This window comes from Pollicipes pollicipes, unplaced genomic scaffold (genome assembly GCF_011947565.3).
Source record: "Pollicipes pollicipes isolate AB1234 unplaced genomic scaffold, Ppol_2.1 Scaffold_7261;HRSCAF=8764_pilon_pilon_pilon, whole genome shotgun sequence".
Taxonomy (NCBI): Eukaryota; Metazoa; Arthropoda; class Thecostraca; order Pollicipedomorpha; family Pollicipedidae; genus Pollicipes; species Pollicipes pollicipes.
This window is the reverse complement of record NW_023597054.1, coordinates 40,221,709-40,245,441: the sequence shown is the minus strand read 5'-3', so window position 1 is coordinate 40,245,441 and position 23,733 is coordinate 40,221,709. Positions and strand designations below refer to the sequence as shown.

General features: G+C 51.4%; 1 protein-coding gene across 1 annotated transcript; it reads right to left on the bottom strand.

Annotated features, from left to right (window-relative positions):
- Positions 1-20,156: 20,156 nt before the first annotated feature.
- LOC119112474 (octopamine receptor beta-3R-like) lies at positions 20,157-21,340 on the bottom strand. The gene has a single exon (XM_037236676.1). It carries the CDS (start codon positions 21,319-21,321, stop codon positions 20,242-20,244), a length of 1,080 nt encoding a protein of 359 aa, XP_037092571.1. The 5' UTR covers positions 21,322-21,340; the 3' UTR covers positions 20,157-20,241.
- Between the last annotated feature and the right edge of the window lie 2,393 nt (positions 21,341-23,733).

Here is a 23,733-nt window from a genome sequence, read left to right as displayed (position 1 = left end):
TGTGGGTTCGCCTAACACTCCGTTATTGCATCAGAATGGACAATTCCCTAGAAATTGACTTCGCTGAAACCATGGCCTGATTTTGACCTGCGCTAGGTCAGCGACCTTACAAGATACATCAAAATGCTTAATGCCAAACGATTTGCTATTCAATTTTCTACACATATGCGAAATGTGGCGCGATTACGCTGCGCCGTTCGGAAACAATTCTGGAAAAACTATCGGAGGGGGTGCGTGTTGAAGATATGAAGGCGTTTGCCAGGATAATTGTACAACCTATGCGGGACAGGTTAACTGTCGAACTATATTCAACGGCAAGCCATCAGCTCCCATTTCACGTCTAAGTACACAATGAGGGTCCTATCGGAGGGGGTGCGTGTTGAAGATATGAAGGCGTTTGCCAGGATAATTGTACAACCTATGCGGGACAGGTTAACTGTCGAACTATATTCAACGGCAAGCCATCAGCTCCCATTTCACGTCTAAGTCCACAATGAGGGTCCTTTGAGGTCAGGAAAGCTCCCAGGATACCCAGGTGCCCAGAATGCTTTCGAAACGTAGCAATTCCACCGCTAATTTAGTTCTTCATCGCGCAATATTGCACTGGAGCTGTTTTGGTAGATGTACTTATAGTAACGCCTGAATGGTTTCCAATCCTAAACCCATATCTATTTTCTTACTCTTAAAATTTCTGGCCCTCTCTAGATCCGTTTTATTGACAGCGTTGTAAGCCGGGCCAATCCAATACATAATCCGCATAGTCAGCCAAGCTGTGAATACCTCCACAACCGGCGCCCTAGAGAGAGCAGTGTGTGCGCGCCCGTGGGCGACGTGGCGTTCAGCGCAAGGCCAAGTGGCCTGTGTAGCAGACCGACCGCCGTGGACGCCGTCGGTCCGCACAGCGGGCCGAGAGCGCGCACGCCAAACATGTCGAACTCTGCAAAATGTCGGCACAGCGAACGGCCGAGTGACAGCCGGCCCCCAGCGAAAAGTCGTATCTGTGAAGGCTTTCAGGGAACTTGCTCACAGTTATTTGATTATTACATGAAAACATATCACTTAGCGGGAGAACACTGTCCCGGTTGCCAACAATCGCTTGGGGCAAGCGTGGCTCGAGGCTCAGCAGCCTGTGCCCTGGTTAGAGTTGCAAAGCATTTTTAAATTTCCGCCCTGACTCCGGCTCCGATTTCAGCTATGGACATCGCTAGGGACAGCATAGATACGGCAGGAAGTGATGCGTGACATTGAAGTACCCATTTTTGTAAAGGCGTGATGAGGTCTACTAAATACGTTCTTCTCGGGGGCTTCGAGCGTACTCAAAAGTACATGATGTGTTACCACTTCCTCGAGTCTCTAAATTCCAGATGAGCAACACGCACGGAATGAAATGTGTTGTATCATCATTATTCATGGAAGAGACTGGAGGTTCCAACAATTACTTGCGTTGATTATTGAACAAGGTATCTCTCCTCCCTAACCTTCACCTACAAATCACGTCCTTTCAACTCAAAACCCAGGCTCAAAGCATATGCGATAGTCAAGGTTTTCGTGACACCATTCGTGTATTGCAGCACCCACGCAACACCGCCAAAAATTGACGCACTGCGGTTTGCAGCATAAAAATTGTGAAGCTACCTTCGACCGGTGTGACTGAAATGGTAAATGTGACCAGTGCCAGATCAAATTACATTATAGAAGTCAAAATAGCACTTTGTAGATCCTCCTGTCATCTCAAGAACAAGCCATGTGACAACAATGGGGAAAATGCCGTGGAGTACGTATTGAAAACTACCATACGGACAGGGTTTTCAAAATAGTTGCCCACAGTATCACACCAGGATCGCTTTATGCTGCCCGAATGCTCAAAGGCGTGTAATACCGATTTTACGTGGTGTGAAATAGCCCAAGGTATGCAATCTTGTTGCCAAGCAAGACCAACCCATAATGCACCCACCTTCTTGCACCCATTGAGTATGTGTCGACTTGTCTTCAGGACACCGGCTGTCGTCAATGTGAATTAGCGAAAATGCGTCCGCCAGGAGATCCGAGGGTCAGCAGCATAACTGCTGTATATCTCCCAATTCCGTACCGAGTGTGATGGTCCATGCCTTGCATTTCGAGCCGCTGTCAAGTGGAATGGGACCTAAACAAAGACGGCGGGCCCTGTGACGTGCCGGTGGGCTCTGTGACGTTGGGCTCCGTCACGGTGGGCTCTGTGCCTGTGGGCTCTGTGGCGGTAGGCTCTGTTCCGGTGGGCTCTATGACGGTAGGCTCTGTGCCGGTGGGCTCTGGGACGGTAGGCTCAATGGCGGTGGGCTCTGTGCCGGTGGGCTCTGGGACGGTGGGCTCCGTGACGGTGGGCTCTGTGCCGGTGGGCTTTGTGACGGGATGTCGTACTCTGTTCAGGAAGTGGTTGGCCAAAGATCACTGGAATCGAGGGAAAGAACTGTTTTATGTTGGATTAATTTTATCAACTGATCTCGAAGCCCTTTTCATCCTGTGGTTTTGCAAACAAAGTTGTACGTATATATACCGGTGACTGTTGCCTGAAAATCGTTTTGCGGAGGACTATTGTGGATATGGTGACGACGACGATTGTAATGCCGGCGAAAATGGGTTGAAAAATTAGATTCGGACACAGCCATAACGTGCACGTAGTGACTATGTCGATATTGTTTACGGTAATGTCCCATAGCTCTTCTGAACTTCGACACGGCAAGTCAAATCTCATCCTTCAGTAATGTGTTATGCTCTTCCACAGCACGATATAAAGCTTTCCCCGCCGTGCAGACACACGTAGGGTGGAAGGTCTTAGGGAGGAAGGAAGGAAGGAATGAAGGTGAGGATGCATGTTATTAAAAGGGCATCGCTTCGCACGCCCCGCTTACGGCCAGGGTTTGCTCAATAAGTGCACATTATACACGCGAGAGACTGACGCGCCAGATACCCGAGTGTTGTTTAGGGAAGAAACCTCTGCGAAATGTGTAGGAATGAAACTGATATGTGTGGTCATTTCTTTTTATTCAACGCCGTTGATCTGGCGGTAGCGATCTGAGGCGCTGCGTATGCACTTGTCTCCCCAATTAACAGTAAAATTACATCCAGCTACTGTGTTAGACGGGGAGTTTTGCGAAGAGCTTGCGTGATGTCAGCCTGTCCAATGTCTCCCGCACGCCGGGTGCATGATGCAATCATTCCTCCAGGTTCAACGTCAAATGCAAAGTTAGAGAAAACCTTAACTCTGGAGAAGACTTTTACGATGCCGCTTAAAGAAGTGTTCCACGTATATGTGAGGCTTTGAGCTGCGATAACAATTTTTAAGATCATTCAGTGCAGTTCACGGTTCTGTCCGGCCCGAGACTTAGCACCACTGGTTTCTGAGCTAGACGCCTCCATCCCCCGAAATTGTGCGAACTATTTCGTGCAGAATATTCCAAGGTCACCCAGGCATGCATGACACCATGAAAACGCCACGAAAATTTTACCACCCCATACGTTATGCCGTGCTCAAGAACAAGGTAGATATAACCGGCAAGTTATTCGTGTCTGGGTTGCATCAGCACGATTTCTGCCACCAACAAAGTTCCATTGGCTGTAAAGCAATGTTGTGCACACACTGCAAGTTTCGAAAACAATTCACGTTTTGTGCTACATTATTCAGGAAGTTATGCCGCGGCACTAGTATTGAAGGAAATGAGACTGGGGAACAATTAACGAACAGCTTCTAAACCAAGCAAGTGAAAATGTGAGTACACAATGTAAGAACACCACGATAATGGACAAAACTTATACGGCAAACAATATTTTGGTTTTGCTAACAACGCACCAATAGCACGGCACCGCTTGAAAAGTGAGTCACCCCGTCCGCTACGGTGGCAATTTCGAGAGGCCATTCTGGCAGCCAACTTGATGTCATACATGCTTTCCGTGGTGCAATCAAACGATGACATATTGAAGAACACATATGTTAAATAATGAAAATGTGTTGTTTAGAGCAATTTTTGCTTCGAAAGCTTAAGGACAGTTACAGGTGAGTGGAATTCACCGCAGGTGATGCCTACCCCAGTACTTTAAAAGTGGAAGATTTCCCTTAATATATTATAATACAACATACAGGACAAAATTATTACATTAAGTATCTTATTTAAAGGGAAAGTAGTAAGTACTATGTGAACGTGCTGCCAAAACCATGGCAAGTTTCGAGATCCTTACCAAACCTTGGTATCACACCTAACACGCCTAACCCGACCTGTGCCGCCGCCGCCGCCGCCGCCGTCGCCATCAAACAACGGTTTGTGCGGACGGCTCCGGCTGGGCGACCGCCACCATAACAGCTAGGAGATGCTGTAGACGCAGCTGGCGAACCACCATTCGAGCAGACGGCTCAGGCTGGACTGCTGCCATCATACCAGCTGGGAGATGCTGTAGGCGCAGCTGGTGGAAAGCTATTCGGGCAGACGGCTCAGGCTGGACTGCTGCCATCATACCAGCTGGGAGATGCTGTAAACGCAGCTGGTGGAAAGCTATTCGGGCAGACGGCTCAGGCTGGACTGCTGCCATCATACCAGCTGGGAAATGTTGTAGACGCAGCTGGTGGAAAGCTATTCGAGCATGCGGCTCAGGCCAGCCACTGCCACAATATTGACTAGGATATGTCGTAGGTGCAAATGAGCAGTGCCTATTCGAGCGAATGGTATCACATTCGGCAGGCAATAATCGTGAAGTTGGACGACTTCGCAGCCAGCAGTCGAAGGCAACTGATGTTAATTCATGACAAGAAACGTGGGCGCTGTTATGATTTTGCGATATATATGCTGGCTTTGGTCTTTGTTGTGCGCTGCTTGTAAAGATGAACTGCTACACGACTAGCAGTGAATAGAAGCTAATATTTTGTAGCACCATTCTGGCTCACTGCGCGCTGGGTGATACAAGCTAAGACGTAACTGCCTGATTTCAATTGATGATAATTTTCTTTTTTTTAATCCAATGTCACAGTGTGGTACGGATGATGATGCGCGATATCCTCCAATTAGGAGGTGTCATGTCACACAATTGCTCAAACTCTACATGTGATAGCACTATGAGGCTGTTACTGGTTAATTTTCATTGTTGGCCCCCTTTGACATGACAGGTGAATGGAAACAAATGTTGCATGTACTCCCACACAAGACCGCTGCCTGGTTCCGCTAGTACACCATCACATTCCGTTCAAAATATTTGATATCTACACCCAGCATATACTGATTTAACAAATATCGGGCTGGACAAACGCCGCGTACCAGCACTGAACTGTGCACACTAGCGGGTGAGCGACTGGAGCCAGCGGCGGCAATCCTGCCAGCGCTCAGCGCTATCACACGAGCGGCAGAAGCCAACGGCTGCAATCCTGCCGGCACTGAGCTCTGCACACCAGCGGCTGAGCGACTGGAGCCAGCGGCGGCGATCCTGCCAGCGCCGGGCTCTGCACACCAGCGGCTGAGCGGCCTGGGCCAGCGGCGGCAATCGGCCGCGAAGAGCGGCCCCGTCGGCTGATTGGCGGCGGGCGCGGCTCGTTACGCTGAGCCCGCGCCGGTCTGCCCGCGTCCCTCAACCTGTAATGACATTTCAGTGGTCTGACGACATCCCTGTATAACAAGGTGACAGATAGGGAATGGGCCGAAATCGTCGCAGCCAATCAAAACTGCCTAATTTGGTTATGGGCCAATGGTCGGGTCATCAGACAGGGCAGCAGGCCTCGGCGTTGGCAGAGGAGGCAGGTGAATGGTCTGGCCAGCAGACAGTGACGCTGGCAGGGGAGGTGGGTGGAGTGGAGGTAGGCGGCATCAGACAGCGGTGCTGGCAGAGGAGGTGGCCGGCAGACAGCGGCGCTGGCAGGGGAGGTGGGTGGCAGACAGCGGAGATGGCAGAGGAGGGAGGCGGCATCAGACAGCGGTGCTGGCAGAGGAGATGGGCAGCAGACAGCGGCGCTGGCAGAGGAGGGAGGCGGCATCAGACAGCGGTGCTGGCAGGGGAGGTGGGCGGCAGACAGCGGCGCTGGCAGAGGAGGGGGCGGTGTCAGACAGCGGTGCTGGCAGAGGAGGTGGGCAGCAGACAGCGGCGCTGGCAGAGGAAGTGGGCGGCAGACAGCGGCGCTGGCAGGGGAGGCGGGTGGCAGACAGCGGGGATGGCAGAGAAGGGAGGCGGTACCAGACAGCGGTGCTGGTAGAGGAGGTGAGCATCAGACAGTGGCGCTGGCAGAGGAGGTGGGCGGCAGACAGCGGCCCTGGCAGAGGAGGTAGGCGACATGTATGGGCAACAGACGGCTGTCGATTGGCCTGAGTCGCAGTGAATCCCCTCTGGTGCACGCCGACGCTATAGCGCGGTTACCGCCGCAGGCCTAGATGCCTGTACATACAGACACCGGGCAGATAGGAACACGCTTTAGTAGTACAAGTGTGAACAGCCCACCCTCCGAACTTTGTCAAAACGCGATCTTGGGTGCGACGTTACAATTTAAGGGGTCATTACTTTTATCTGTATAATCCAACCGTAGCATTCATCAATTGTTTTCATATCCAGACAAAGGAGTACAATAGCTCCCAAAGAAGGCGCACTCTCGTTTAAATCCGCATCAAACAGCGGGGAGACTCAGACCCCGACGCGGGTAAACACGGAGAGAAGCTCCCAGAACAGGCGGACTCCTGATATCAGAACGGAAGGAAAAGAGCACGGAAAATAAGAGCACGGAAAGAGATGAGCGCGCGCTCAGAGTGCGCGCCGCGTGCACCGGGCGATCGCTGTCTGCAGACGGCCGCCGTCCGGCAGGACCAGCACGGCTGCCGCAGGCCGCGCTGTTGTTGATTTAAGGTCTGAGCCAGCGGGCGGCCGAGTCCTAAGTCGAGCGGCGGCGACGCCAAAGCCGGACGAACCGCCGCTATTGCGTTTTGTTGAGCTTTTAGCCCTCAGATGGGCGGATGACGTACGTGCGGAGTGCCAGCTTCCGGCCAGGGCTCTACGCAGAGACGGCTCACTATGTTACCCATACATGCAAGGGGCACTTCTGTTAACCCTGACCCTGTTAACCCTAACCCCAACGCACGTTTTGTTTTTGACATTTTGTCCGCAATGCCCCTGCAATATTTGTTTTAAAGTTGGCGGGCCCAAGGTCAAGTTGACATTTAACGTCACTATCCACATGGTTTGCGCCGTAACCCACCCCAACCATGCATGTGTTTTGTTCCAGAGGCATATGCAGACTCTGAGCATGGCGAAATAGAACCCGAAATTTGCCCCGGAATCTGTCCTTGACACTCGAATTCTCACAACTATGCGCTGCGATGTCCTTACTAATAAAATGCGGTGGATAGAGCGCTCCCGGCTGCACTAGGGCTAACAAAAGAAACCGCATTCTAAACAGATGCGATGCCAGAAGATGGTTAACACTTGATAAAGGTAGCGCGACTGCCCTGCACAAGAGCCACATCCCGTGCCGGCCGCAGCCACGGCCGCAGCGTGCTTCGAGAACCCAGCCCCGGAGACGCTGTGGTTGCCGAGACTGTTGTCACTCCCGTACCGGCGTAACGAGGTGGAACAGCGGCCGGCCGCGGCACACAGAGCCGACATTAGCCGTCGCCGTCATAATTCAGCATTTGGCAGCGGCGCCGACGGCGCGGTCCCGCGCCTGTTGGCAGCGTCATCTGGGCGCCGAGCTGCGCCGGCTCCGAGCCGGCCCGTCATCGCGCTCGGCGCGTGCAAGCCAGGACCTCTGGCTCATCAGTGGACAGCATTATACACTCATTACGCGAGTGAGGGAAAACGTTCGCCGCTACAGATGTCGGCCAGCCGCTGGACGGGGGGACGCGGGCGCTGCTTCCTTTCTCCACCATTGGTCCGTGACCCGTGACCCACCACGCATGCTGACATGCATATAGTCACGTATGCAGCAAGGACTTGATACGCCATCTGTTGTTAGCCGTCTTCGCGTGCAGTGGTCCTCGAGCTCCTCTACCAGAGGCGTCACGTTGTACATTTGTGACGTGGTCGGTCTGACGCCCATTAATAAAGTTGTGACGTGATCGGTCTGACGCCCATTAATAAAGTTGTGACGTGATCGGTCTGACGCCCATTAATAAAGTTGTGACGTGATCGGTCTGATGCCCATTAATAAAGTTGTGTAACATTGACCGTGATGTGACGCTTGGGAAAGAATGTGCTATTTTCATGCGGCGAATGTTTGTTTGAAACCCATAGGATGGCGGGTGGGTTCGGATCCGGATGTTTCGGGTCTACTGAACGGATTTTGACTGGGAGGTCTAAAACAAAACCTTGTGTTCGGAACTAATGTTATTGAGAACAATTAATGAATAAGCAGCTAAGCTAGCTACTAGGTAACCAAACCAGCCACCAAGTAACTGAGCTAGCTACTACATAAGCAAGCTAGCTTCTAAGTAACAAAGCTAGCTATTTCGCTATTTTATCTTTTTTAATTTGATATAGCTTTTTAAGCTAAGTAGCCAAGATACCTATCTAAGCTACATGACTTTGAGGTATGCTTATTGACAACGATCGCGAACACGTCAGTGGCGTGCTGACAGAAGCGATGTAGGTCTGCCTTGCTTTTCTCTATATCAAAGTAACGTTCAAATGAAATGTGGAGAGCCTGCTTTAAACTCACCTTTTCTTCATGTCCGTTGCAGTGGATACCCACTTGAACTCACCCAATAACATGGATATATGTTGACGATTCCAGTTTTCACATCAAAGTATTATGCGGTGTTGAGTAGGATTTAGAATAGGACCAAACACGGGATACTGAAATGGGCGTAGACCTCTAATCGTTGTTTTGTTTTGAACACTGGTAAATGGTTAATGACGTGAATAAAAGACGCCAATTTTTTTTTTAAATATCAACCTGCAGCCCGGCCCGGCCCGGTGAGTTAGAGATCTAGCCCGTGCAACCCGCTGTGACCTGCTGTGACCCCGCTGAGACCCAATGCTGACCCGGCCTTAACCAGCAAAGTGCAGTCTGTATGTTGTATTGGCTCTTAACTGAAAGCCTGTAAATGAAACACGTGTCACGAATATCATACTATATAATATCTATACTGCCCACAGCTATTCGTTCTCTGCCATTTCGCTGGCGTGGGAGCTGCGGGCTTGACAGAGAACAAGGCCCGCATGCTTCTCCCCGGAGGCAATAAACAGGGGCCGCACGCTTCTCCCCAGACGATAAACAGGGGCCGCAAACTTCTTCCCGAAAACAAAAACAGGGACCGCACGCTTCTCCACGGAGCGACACAACCAACGGCTTGACAGTGAGCAGGGGCCGCACGCTCCTGCCCGGAGCGACACAACCAACCGCTTCGCTCGCCAGGGCTCGCACTGGCCGATAGCTGCCGTTTCATTCATACAAAGCAAACTCATTTATCAGATTGTCATCGCCGACGACTGCCACGGCCCCAGTCGGAAATCAATCAGCCCGGCGGCTCACCGCTATGGGCCAAATCACCAGCGGGCGGCGGCGCGCCGGCGGGGTCCTGCCGAGGGTCGGCGCGGGCCCAGCAGGGGTCACCGTCTCCGCTCGGAGGGGAATCAGCCACCGCTGCAGCGCTCTGCACCCTCTGGCTCTGCACGCCAGCTCATCATTAAGTGTCATCATTAGATAGCGTGGGGCTGGCGTGCCAACTAATTCTCCGCCGGGAGGGTGCCGCGGTATTAATCAAAGTCAGTGGTTGGCGGTACACTCCCATCTGCTGAAGAGTGCCGCGCTGCCCCCCTCGGAGCTCGAGAACAGCGGCGTGAAGAGCACAGCTTTCCACGTGGGGGAATGAGTCGACTTGCCCGGGCAGTCGAGCTTGTGAGGGCGGGCCTGCTGGCGTGGACTAGCGGTAGTCGTTATCGGACGCAAGAGGACCACACATAACGGGGCTGGACTGGCGGTAGTGGTTATTTGCCGTCACAGTGGCGTGGAAGTGAGATATTCGGTGTGAGTTTAGCTCCGCAGCTACCTCAGAGCGCCGGCCCTGCGTAAGCGATCGGTGGAGGTTCAGCGACCCTGCCGCTATTGTACGGAGGAGCGCAGGAATCCTTCGGTCGCCCCTGCGCTCCTTTCGCCTTCTGTCTGCCAACGGCTTTCTCAGCCGTATCTCAATAACCACCTGCTTCTCAACGCCGATGACGCGCACATAGCGACTGCTGGGTCGATCCCAGCTGCGGCTGTAGTTCCATTTGGCAATGTGTCCAGACAGTGATGTAGTTAAACGGCTTTGAAATAAAAATAGTAATCGTGGGCCTGTCAGCAAACAAACGATCTGGACTCTTCAGAGCGTTTCGTGTCTTGGACATCTGGAGCATGCATGGGACCCATCGCGCACAAAACGGCCTCGTGGTTTAATGCTGCCTTGGCCAGAGAAACTGAGCCGCACCAAGGTAAGTAACTGGGTAAAACTGAGCGTTCGATGACCTGCAACGTGGTAAACACGAAATGTTCTAGAAACTAGGTTATAGCACTTCCCAATAATTCAGCATCACAAACTTCAAAGGCACACAGAACCCAATCCTTCATGGCAGGTCTGACTTATGGAAAAGCAGCCTTGGATCAAGATTATTATTGTGAAGGTTTTATCTGCCGTATGCGGCATATATATATATATATATATATATATATATATATATATATATATATATATATATATATATATACCGTATGCTTTACTGTTTTAGCTTAACCCTATTTTACTTTACTTGAACTCAAATGAAGAACAGTATCCAGCGATAAAATATCCCGCCTGCCTGCTTGCCTAGGGCCCCCTATCCCCTGCCTCCCTCCCTCCCCTCACCCTGCTCCCTCGTGGCCTTTTTTCCGGCTCTCGCTCCCGCGGCACCCCGTCGGCAGCGACAGAGCAGCGGTGCACATCTGGGGCGGCGTGGTCGGAGAGGACGGCTGCTGTCACGGCTCGTCGACCCGCTGCTCTAAATGCAAATGACGTGTCATAGGTCTGGCCAAATTAGATCTCACCGCTGTGTGATTGTGGCGACATTTAACGTCGTCACCGATTCAGTGGTGCGGGGCGCGTGGCCATCGGTACCGCATGGCGAGTTGCTGATAGCAAGCTGGTCCTGTGGCGCCGAGTGCGTACTTTGGGAGGCGTGCTCTGTCCGTACCCCACCCCCTCTCCCCCGCCTCACTCTCACAATCGGATGCAAACTATTGCATGCTTGTTTCATCGCGTCGGTTAAAATGTATTGTAATCCAAAAAGGTCGTTTAAGGGGTGTGTTTCTCATTTGTACTAGGTATTGAGATGAGATATGAATTTTGAAGTTTATTCAGTGCAGTTCACAGCGCCGCCTTTTTGAGGCGGCGCTGTGAGCCCTCTTGTTTCTAAGCTTGACGCCCGCCAGTTTGCGCAGACTGTTTCGTGAAGGCTATTTCAGGGGTTCCCAAGCAAACAAGACGCCATGGAAACGTCATGCGAATACCGTCATATCACCGGCCATCCAGTGTTCGTGGTCAGGACAAACATGGTCATCGAATTATTCGTGTCTGGCGCACGTCAGTGCGATTCGTGGCATCAACGGACATCAGATGCCTTCTAGTGGTTGAATGCACTGAATGCAAGTTCCCAGACTTTTAACGGAATGAGTACAGCAAAGCGCCATAAAGGAGCATCGGAATGCGAGAAAATAATATAAAATCCCGAAATATACAATAACACCATAAGAAGAAGCTGAAGCACGATCACATAGCGATAAGCGGGTTCAACAAACACGCATCAGCGAACACGTCAACTTCTTGATAAGCTGAACTACTACAAGTGATCCAGCCCGTCTGCTGCAGTGGCAGCTTTGACACGGCCAATCTGGCAGCGACTCTGACGTTAAAGACGTTCCAAGATGCAAGCAAACGATGACATAGTGAGGTACATATTTTCTAAGCAGTAAAATCTGAGTGCACTGAGCCATCTTATACACTTGAAAGCAAACCGACAGCTGTAAGTGAACTAAATTAATGGCATCTCACGTTTTCCTCAATGTTTTCAAATGTGGAACAGTCCCTTTAAGAAGCATTGTAGCTTGTAACTGTAGATCCAAGGGCAGCCACCCTATTTAGTTGCTGCTCGTGCATTTGTCCCCGTCTCGAGAACGAAAACAAGAACAGCTGGCGCACTTCTCCGCTGAGCACTGCATCGGACGTTCCCCCGTCGCTGCGGTTTGATCAGTCTGACAACTACCGGCAGAACAACTATACATTCCCCGCTCCAATGGACATTTCAGATGTGTGAGGTGTTTGCGACCTGAGAGGACTCAGTTCACTCAGAGCCAAGCAAACAAAATTTTCGGAACCAGAAAACGGCAGGGAGTACGCTTGTGCTAACGGATTGACTTCAGTTTCTTTAACTTAGGGAATTACACTAGTAAGAACGCTTCTCATTTTCAACATAGCCTGTCGAAGGTGATTTTCGTGACCTGGAAGGTTACCTGTCAACCTATCACCAAAAATCCGGATAACCTTAAATAGCTTAGACTATGAGCAAAGACTCTGGGTTTTGTATCTTATTTGTATCTTTAAGTCTCAAAGGCAGTGGGGAGTGGGGCTATCATATGTCCACTTCCCGGGGGAGGGGAGGGGGTAAAAACAATGTTTTCGGACCCAGAGTTTCCCTGTGGCAACAATTGGCGTCCATGATTTTATAATATTTCGAACTCAGTGTTTATCACGATGCGCATGGTCCGACGTCCTCTGCGTCTGAGCCGTGGCGGCGTGTGCCGTGCCGCCCTCCAAACCACACCGGCCGTGTAGCACGCCTGCCCATACCCGGGTCGAGTCCAGCCCAAACCCGGGCCGAGTCCAGCCCATACCCGGACCGGGTCCAGCCCATACCCAGACCGAGTCCAGCCCATACCCGGACCGGGTCCAGTCCATACCTGGGCCGAGTCCAGCCCATACCCGGACCGGGTTTAGTCCATGCACGGACCGAGTCCAGTCCATACCCGGACCGGGTTTAGTCCTTGCCTGGGCCGAGTTCAGCCCATAACCGGACCGGGTTTAGTCCATACCCGGACCGGGTTCAGTCCATACCCCGACCGGGTTCAGTCCACACCCGCGCCGCGCCTACGACAGCACCGATCGGCAGCGCGCTGCTGCCGGAATCAAGCCGGCTTCATTACCAGTTTTCTCGATGCGGTTCGCCTCAGTGCTCGCAGATTGACTTCTATTTCGGGTTCGGTGCAGTTGCATATAATTTGGGCCAACTTTGCAGCCTGAGCCCGGCCAGATGCGGCGGTGAGCCAGTGTTGCGTGGTCGGACTGTGCTAATTGGGAATTAGGACTGCGATTGGGGAACTTCACTGTGGAAACTACACCATGCTTAAAGCGAAGTGGACCAAAAGTGTGGATCGGGGGTGCTGAATACTGCAATAACCTAGGTCGTCGAGTGCAACAGTGTTTGCGAGATTAAACCCATTTTCTATTTTATAAAGGTGAGCTAGAAAGAGCGCACGCACGCACGCACGCACGCACGCACGCACGCATGTACACGCATACGCACACACACGCGCACACACACGCACACACACATAGACACACACACACACACACGCACACGCAGACACACACACACACACACACACACACACACACACACACACACACACACACACACACACACACACACACACACACACACACACACACACACACACACACACACACACACACACACACACACACACACACACACACACACACACACACACACACACACACACACACACACACACACACACACACACACACACACACCATCTTTCGTGAACGGAACATGGAGCATAGTACAATACCAACCATGCATCTATCATTTATATCCTGCAAACACGTTGTGGGCGTATGACAAAATTGGTCTTAACTGACGGATAACACTGTCTCAAACAAGGCGAATTTAAAAATTTCACAACCGTCTACGGAGAACATGGTTGCGAAGCGTAGGACCTCGTCGGAACCAAGAAGTTGCCATAGCGAGTATGCTGGCCTGGGATCGCTCAGATGGCGGCGCCACTCCAGCAACGGACTCCGCTGCCCACAATCTGGTCACGAACATTTGGGTATTTGGCCGCTAGGGGTGTTGCGTGTTTGCACAGTGTCAAGGAAAAACGCTGCTATATACGCATCGCACGATGGTGGTGCGCAGACATGCGTCTGGTTCCCGCTGTTCGTTCCTGGTTCCCACTTTTCCTTCATGTAAACGTCACCCCGGGTCGTGGTTCCCACTTTTTCCTTATGTAAACGACACTCTGGGTCGTGGTTTCGGCTTGATTTTCGCAAACAGCAGCACCTGGATCCTAGATCACATCGGCTATTTGCCAGCACCAAACCCTGGCTGCTGGTTTTCACTAGTTCTTTCGCGGCAACCAGATACGGATTCCCGGTTCCTATTGACTTTCCACAACACCAGAGAAATTCCTGGCTCCCACTGGATCTTCCATCGAGACTGGTTGCTGATTTCCAGCGATTTATTCACAGAAACCGGAGGCTGGTTTTTCCTTTCCACCGATTCCTCAAAGGAACCAGAGACTGACTCCTTGTTCCCACTGGTTTTTAACCAACGGAAGACCAGCATTTCTGGTTGCACTGGCTCACCCACAAAACACCATCGGGGGTGTGGTTATCGGTGGCGTGGTGCAGGCGCCGTCCGCTCGCGGTGTCGGAGTCGGCCGTCGCCTCACCGCCCTCGACTTGGGCACGTGGACGGTGCATGTCTCCGTATAACCCATCTAAGTGACCTAAGTCCTGAGGGCCTATGTCCTGCCTTTCTCATGCGAGGTGCACTGAGCCAGTGGCTTATTTTGAGCAACTGGCTTTAATTTGTCCGCGACGGTGTCACTTTAGGGTTTACGTAATTCAGCCCAAGGCAAATCGATTGTTTCGTTTGGGCCAAAGTTGGCGCGAGACAATGCCATTTGAAAGTCCTGTCACAGTTCTGTTACATGATATTGTCCACCCTGTCTGCTGTTAAATTGCGTCCAATTGCGACAAGGGACCGCTGCGGACGCTGGCGGACTGTCTGAAGCTGCTCACCGCAGTCACTCGGAGCCCGGCGGTCGCTGTGACCGAGGACGGCACCACAACTGAGCAGACGTTACTGGCCACCTTTAAACTTGCCCTCGACGGCCTGCTGGCGTAGCGGTACACTTCTCGGGTGGTTTGTTTTCTGCAGATTCCTCAACAAACTTGTCAACGAGCAGTTGCAGTTCATGGTGCACACCTGTCTGGGTGTGCGGGGAGTCCGGAGTGACCATTGCAAGCAGGCAGGCATCACAGACGATGGCGCGACAGTTACCTGCCAACGGGTCGGGGGGGGGGGCGGGGGAGATGTCAGAAGCTAGGGTTTGATAGCCTTATCAGGAGCGGCGTCCGGTACACTAGCTACTATTGTCACTACAGGGCCTACATATCGGTACGGCATTTAGTCTTCACTTGCGCGGTGGTGACGAAAGACAGCCGTAATTCACATCGTTATTGATCACTTGTCACGTCATCGACGCCGTCCTACCGGCCGTAGCCGGCTCAGCGGTCCGCTCTGTTGCATATGATGTACGAGAGATGGGCGAGGCGTCAAAGGCGTCCGCGTGCCTGAGTTACCGCTGTTGCTCCGCCATGGCGTGGCTGTGTCTGTTGCTCCGCCATGGCGTGGCTGTGTCTGTTGCTCCGCCATGGCGTGGCTTTGTCTGTTGCTCCGCCATGGCGTGGCTGTGTCTGTTGCTCCGCCATGGCGTGGCTGTGTCTGTGCGTTTCATTCGTGTCGCCAGCGCAGTACGACTATTCCTGTGTGGAACAGTCGAAGTCTCGCAACGATCGTATGGTTGCTCGTAGCTTCGTAAATCGGTGACGGTGTCTCTCGACGGCCGCAGCCAGTGAAGCCCTAAGCTTAGACTGGGCTCAGTCTCGATTTACTCAAATGCATCACTGTGTTTTGAGTAAAAACTTACGTTCTTTCTTTAATAGACCAATCATGGCTCACACTGCTACACTGTGTTGTGCTCATTTTACAGCAGCATTGCAAACACATAAATATGAAGTGCATGCCCCATTTAAGCACATGGTCCACATTTGTATGAGTTTATTTTAACTGAAAGAGTACTTTTGAGGAAGATTCAGCGCGGTGTGCACCTTTGCCCTTCTTAAGGCCTGAAACCTTCTAGTTTCCGAGCTGTGCGCCAGCAAAATTTGGAAGACTGTTTCCTGCAGACTATTTCAAGGCCTCTCAGGCATGTATAGCTCCATGGGAACGGCATTCAAATACTGATACCCCATTGGTCATGCAGCGTTCAAGGCCAACACAGTTATAGCCGTGGAGTTGTTCATGTCTGGCGCACGTGAGCATGGTTTCCAGATACTACGGACTTCATTTGCCTCTCAATCAATATCATGTACTCAGTGCAAGTTTCAAACACGCATCGCATTTTGCGCCGCATAACTCCTGGGGAAAATAGTACTAGCAATTAGGAAAATTTTACTTCAAGTAGAAAACTTAGAGAAGTGTCATAGTCAAGGGTGTGAGCACAAGTCAGCATCTTAAACACACGGACAAATATGCAAGAACACCACAAGAAAGGGCACAAACACGAACACCTAACGATATTTGTTTGAGCAAACGCGTCCAGCACCGCCACAGCCAACTCTCGGCGCGTTGAAATGTAACAAGTGAGTCGGCATGTCTGCTGTAATGGAAATTTTCCCAGCCCACTTTGGCAACATCTCTGACTTCATACAAACGTTCCATGACGCAATCAGACACTGACATACTGAGTGTGCATGTTTATAGATTGGTGAAATTTTGTTGTCTATAGCAGTCTTTTCCATTTAAAAGTATAGCAATGGCTGTAAGTGAGCTTATCTCATTATATCTGATGCTTACTTCAGTGTCTTCGAATGCAAAAAGTTCCCTTTGAAACACGTAGCATGTAATCTGGATGCAATCCGGCAAAAAATGGCATCGTGGGTACTAAGACCAATGTTCAAGCTTTGGGGTAGAACGGGAAGTTTCGACTTTGGGTCATTCTTGGCATGGCGATAGACGTTGAAACAAGTGGACGATCTCACCAACAAGGCATTCAGAACCGTATATGTTTTCAGAGACCAGTAGGCGTTCTTGTTTCCATTATAAGGAATCAGACGACTGTTTTAACGCCACGAAAGGACTTTTTGTGCAAAGCTTGATCTGGTCCCTTGAGAGCAAAACCAGTAACCCATCTCAGTGCCGGTAGATATTGTTATTCTCCTATTGGGATTAGCTATACATGTCCTGAGCCCTGGAAAACCTTATCTGAGGTTACTTTCACAAGAATGGAACCTGGTCTATGTAAAGCCTGTTCAAGGTGTTTTCGCATGAGACTAGGTTCTAGTTTGGAACCATTCCCAAATGAGTACCCCAGGACACCGAAAACGTGTTGTCTGATTTGAGACGGGGAAATTAGCACCCATGTGCAGAGAGGTGGGGTGTATGCATAGGTTGCATGTAAAAAATCGGTGACTACTTAAGCGCCCGGGCGGCCGATTGCATAACCTTCGCTCAGGTGGGGGGACCAATTTCACCCCCTCTGAGATCTCAGGAAATAAGAGAGCCAGAGACACCAAACTTACAGGGTGTCTTGACCTGTACGTAAACTCATTTAGGTCAAAGTCTCAGGTTCCTAGGTCATGACCTTTTGGCTAAATAAGATCAAACAAGGTCAAATTCCAGGTTGGTCTCTAAAGGGCCCCTGGAACCTAGATAAGTGTTCTATGCAAAAGGTCACATGCTCATCTAAGGTCAGTGACCTTATTTGACGTTTCCAAGCTCATGGTGACCAAGTCATACAAGACCGCTTTGATTTTTGCATTTGGATAAGCGACATAGATTGCGCTCGGCAGTATGTTCCTGAAAACAAAACGGTGACCCGGGTCATTCTAGGTCAGTAACCTATTCTGACCTTTAGGAAGGCTATGGAAGGTATGTAATGCAGTTTCCGTTATCCGTAAATTCGAAATAAGCACCAGAAACCACCCCATACAGCAGGCCCTAGAGTAATAAAGCAGGCCGATTTCGACATTGGCTTGACCTTCATACCTGACCTTAAGTCAATGCTATTTGTTTATTCAATTGTGTTGTCTAAGAAAGTATCTCAGAGATGTATGGCTTCGTCTACCACTCCATTGTTGGATCAAATTGAACGATTTCCTAGAAATTGTATTCGGTGAAACCATGGCTTGACTTTGAACTATCATAGGTCAGTAACTTTACAAGGTGCATTTAAATGTGTAACGCCAGACAATCCGCTATTCAATTATCTACAGCTATACAATATTTGGCACGGATGCGCCACGCCGTTTGGAAACCATTCCGGAACCAAAGTTTGGGGGGTCAGTTTGACCCCCACTCGAGCGCGTGTTAACGTGACAATATATAAATGAGCAAAGTTGAAACAATACATCCACAAGACACCTAAATGATGAGCTAACTGGCTCGAATATTTCATGTATAATTGTCAACGCGGTTGGGGACAGATTTGAGCTTCTGGGTCAATTTTTGGTTAACCTGTGAAAGGCGACATTCATCATTGTTTATGCATTCTTATGTTATGCAGTTTTAAACAAATTTTTGAATGCCATTTTCAGCGCGGCTCTACGTCGCGTAATTGTTAAGACCTTGAGATGTCTCTGAGACCCTCGTTGTTGGATGAAGCTAAAAAAGCTCAGGCAGAGTGAGGGCGAAAATTGTCAAAATACCGCTTTCGTTGCGGCTAGTGTTATCGCAGCGTTTTCATTTTAGGTTCTGAAATGTGAGAAATACAGCAAATCTCGCTCGTGAAAAGTATTTTAAACCTGTAGTCTGAGGGGACACTGTTGGGAATGATCCGAACACACAAAACCAAAATGACTGAAACAGAATAAACGTGTTGAGCGCCCATGAAATTTGCGCATTGTCTTTGTTGTTACACGTAATGTGATCAGACACATCTGCCTCGGGAAACAATGTCGTTAAAAAGGTTAGTCGTAAGCAATATAGTCCAGGATCTATCCCTTCAGTGCCATCGACACTTAACTGATTATATGTGGAATCTTGGCATGCAGTCTACAACGTGGCAAATGTGACAAAAGTGCTCATTCTGGTCACGTTTATTTAACGAGTAGCTAGTCACTTTACACGATTTCTGTCGCATGAACATTGCAATAGAACAAAACATATATTTGCCCTTAAAACGCGTGCCGTACACAACGGCAAACATCTGAACACCCAAATCCGCACCTCTCTCTCTCTCTCTCTCTCTCTCTCTCTCTCTCTCTCTCTCTCTCTCTCTCTCTCTCTCTCTCTCTCTCTCTCTTCTCTCTCTCTCTCTCTCTCTCTCTCTCTCTCTCTCTCTCTCTCTCTCTCTCTCTCTCTCTCTCTCTCTCTCTCTCTCTCTCTCTCTCTCTCTCTCTCTCTCTCTCTCTCTCTCTCTCTCTCTCTCTCTCTCCCTCTCTCTCTGTAAGCAAGCACGCACGCACGCATTTCGTTCTCTCTTATTCCCTTAACATGTCGCCCTCTTCCTCTTTATCTCTCACGGCTACCACCTTAAAACACGTCGGAGAGTGGGGTACATACAAGCGGTCTCAGTAGCACACAGACGCCGGGGCGCTTAGAACGACGCGTGGATGCAGACATGCAAGCCTGGGGCCAGTTTGAGCACATGTATCACATTCACAGCTGACAGTATGGAGCGCAGATTAGGGTCCGAGCGAGATGTCAGGCACCGCACAGTCTCGCCCCAGCACCGATGCCCTGATGCCCTGGCAAACGCCTCCATTCGGCACCGGCATTGATCAGCGTTAGAAGAGCGCAGTTTCACTGGCGCCTTGCGCCGTCGCGCTCGCTTCGGTTATGGAGTTCAGACTGGAATCGCGCCGACCTGGCGGGCGGCGGCGGCGGCTCAGCTCTCGCCCTGCGCGCGGCCGCGGTGGGAGTCCAACGACATCGCACTGTGGTCACCAGCGGCCGTCACCGCCGTCGACCGTTCGCCGGGCGGTGCCGCCGCGACGACCGCGGGCGAGCGAGGCGCGAATGGCGCATCATGTCGACCGCTCACCAGGCGGCGCCGCCGCGACAACTGCGGGCGGGCGGGCCGTTTGCCGGGCGGCACCGCCGCGACGACCGCGGGCGAGCGAGGCGAGAGTGGCGCATCATGTCGACCGTTCATCAGGCGGCGCCGCCGCGACGGCCGCGGACAAGCGGGCCGCGAATGGCGCATCACACGCTGATGCGTTCGTCCCGTCTTCTGCCGCAGCACGGCCAGAAGACGCACTGCAGAGTCTGGCGGAACGCCTCCCGGAAGTCACGGTTGAAATAGGCGTAGATGAGCGGGTTCAGGCAAGAGTTGAGGTAGCCGATCCAGAAGAGCACCACCACTACCACATCCGGGCAGGGGCAGGCCTCGCGGCAGAGCGACACCGTGATGTACCAGGTGAAGAACGGCAGCCAGCAGAGCACGAACACCCCCATGATGATGCCCAGCGTGCGCGCTGCCTTGTGCTCGTGCCGTATCTTCTGGACGGTCTCTCCGGCGCGGTCGTCGCCGTCTAGCGGACCCTTCCGCGCAGGAGATGTGGCACCGCCGTTCATAGCGATCTGTGAGCGGCTGGCGGCCGACGCGTTTTTGTAGAGAAATTTGGCCTGTCGTATCGCTTCCTGGTACACGAAGTAGTACATGACGCACATGATGGCGGAGGGGATCCAGAAGGAGATGCTGGACGAGATGACGGCGTACGCGCGGTTCACGATGAAGTTGCAAACGAGAGGATGTTGATCACGGAATGCCAGGTGCTCCGCCGTAGTATACCAGCCGAGAAAGATAGGGACGAAGGAGATCGTGACAGGGAACACCCAGACGAACGTGAGCATGATGATAACTCGCTGCTCGGTGATCACCAGCGGATAGTTGAGCGGCTTGACCACGGCGTAGTAGCGGTCGATGCTGATGCAGCAGAGGTGGATGATGGACACGGTGCTGGCGTAAACGTCCAGTGAGTTCCAGACGTCGCACATGGCATAACCAAACATCCAGCGGCCGGATAGCTCCACGCTGGCGTTGAAAGGCATAGCTATCAGGGCAACAAGCACGTCGGCGATGGCCAGGCTCACCACGAAGCAGTTGGTGATGTTGCGTAGCTTACGGTAGCGACAAACGCTGACTACCACCAGCAAGTTACCAAGAATCGCCATTACGATGATGGTACACAGTGGGATGCCCTTAATGACCAGCAAGTAGACTGGATCGGCTTCTGATCCCGGAGACGTGGAAGAATTTCTGTTTGAGGCGTTCGTCTCCATATCCGCCACTGCCGCTGCCGCCGCCGCTGCCGCCGCCGCCACTGGCGCCGTCGCTGGCGCTGGCGCCGCCGCCGCCGCCGCCGCCGCCGCCGCCGGTCGCTACGCCTGGTGAGCGAGAGGGGGATGGCGTTAGTCGTCTGAATGCGCCGGCCGATTGTGAGCAGACAACTCATCCATCGCGCCACAGGAAGCAAGGATGGGGACATGTTTTCACGAGCAGACCAGCGGAACGGGCCCTCCGGCGACCACTCACTCGCTGTGATAAGTGTCTTTATGTTCCAGGGCCATCAAAGTCGTCGGAATCACTTTCATGTGCCGTCAGCAAAAAAGATTTCGCTGGGCTCGCGGTTGGGGATCAAGAGGCACCAGTGATGAACAAAGGCATCAGGGCTCCCGTGTTATTGACTGCGGACAGTGCGGAGTCATCACGTTGGCGACATCACGGCATTGCGGAAGAGTTAGAGGGCGCTTACGTCCCGTCTCAACTCTATTTCAATGAGATGATCTTATGAGCTCAAATGCAGGCTATCATGACCAAGTGACAGGAGTTCAAAAGCACTCTCCCGTACCCGTCAGACCGGGTATCACTTGTTGGCCGCGTTTAAGATAAAGTTCTACAAACTTCAAGGTAAGGCGCTCTAAAAGGCTCCTTTTGCGTACATGTCTCACCTTGTCATGTATTGAGAGCATGTTCTTAAAATGGCGTGTGCACACAAATTTAACCAAACTGAAGAAAAAAGCCGTATTGAGGTAAACGTGTTAGCATGCGAGGAGGAAGACAAATGATCACTCAACTTCTCCTTCAACGTAGAACGGTTGGAATGAACAAAAGCAATAATCATAGCATTTTTGTAAATGATATGCTTTTCTAATAGATGGTGCCCCCCCCCCCCCCCATCTACCACCCAATTTCTTGACCAATACGGTTGCCCCTTGGGTGCGTTCAACTTTGCATTGAACAGGCCTAAAATTTCGAAATCGCCCGAGTCCTACCAAAATGTCCTGTGTGACTCAAACCTATTCCAGAGATGATTATGTCTCCACCTCCAGGGAGGGTTTTCAGTGTTTAGTCCGAAAACTTGGACCTAAACTGTGGACTTCTTAACAGAATCCTAGGATCTGATCTCTGATTTTTGAGCCTCAGACAGTCTAGGTACGGGGAAAAATTTCGAAATTTGTAACACGATGTCATCGGATCCAGGATGAGCTTCTAAACTTTGCATCACAATCTTCCATGACATTCGATCAGCTTTTTAAGTCTGGAATCCGAGTGCATTTTGCGTCTCGTGCCTGCGCATCTAAATTTGTGTTGTAATTTAGACGACGGATCACTCGGAATCCTGAATCGTTTCTCGGGATCGCGGCTCAAGTCTGGCTCCACTGGAGCTTGGCACCGTCCGGCGACACAACTAACAGCCCCGCGGAGCTGTGCCGGCCGCGTGCCAGTGCGTCGGCGCCCGTGTTTCAGCGCCACGGGCCCGATGAGCGCCGCCTGGTGGGCGCGGCCGCGGCCGAGGGCTCCCCGCAAATAGGGGCCACTCGGCCGGGCAGCGGCGGTCACGTGCCCGCCACCGATCGGCGACGTGCGCCGCGTCATTCGGCCGGCCAACTCGGGGCCCAGCGGATCCACTTACCACTGTCAGTCGGGGCGCGGTAACAGTCGAAAGTTGGCGACAAATTGCTCCCCGGATCTCAGCTCGACGAGCAACTTTCATAATGCCGAGGAATAAGTTTGCAGCTGCGATTCTGGTTTGCTCGCAACCAGAACCAGCGGACAAAAATCGAGCGGCCATCAGCTCATTCGCGGAGTTCGTGTATGATTTTGGCTTCACAGAATCCCGACCACTTGTGAATCTAATTATGTAGACGTATTGAAGGTCCTTCGCGTGGAGCTGCCAGATCAAGTGGGTAAAAAACGCCGGCAAACCGGAGTCTGAGACCCGGTTATTTGATAACTTGGACACATTCCCATAAAGTTTGCTCCTTTCAGGGATTTCACGTCGATTGAAACGTGGCCGTGGTCACAGCCAGCTCTGAAACAAACAGCTCAAGCGGCCTACCACTTTCTTGTTACGTTGCAGACAGGCCTAAATCTAGAATAACGCACTACGAGACCGCGCCCACTCGTAATTCTCCAGGTACATTTGATCACCTTGCAGGGGCTGTTTAGCAGTCATTAGGTGACAGATATGTTTTATTTGTAATGTGTTTTCTTGTGAATGAGAATCCAGAAATATTTGCTAGGGTTTGGAGGGTGCAAGTCTTCCAGTTCCAATAACTTTTGATCTTTATAGTGTGTGCGATTGGTAAGTTCCAAAATGAGTGAAGTTCCGACGGAATAAAACACATTAGAACGTCGAATGTACGCAATAATGACTATGTTAATATCCTTGCCTCATCATGAACATAAAA

Bases quoted from the DNA above. Each gene is read 5' to 3' on its own strand.
- LOC119112474 (XM_037236676.1), bottom strand. From the start codon at position 21,321: ATGGAGACGAACGCCTCAAACAGAAATTCTTCCACGTCTCCGGGATCA.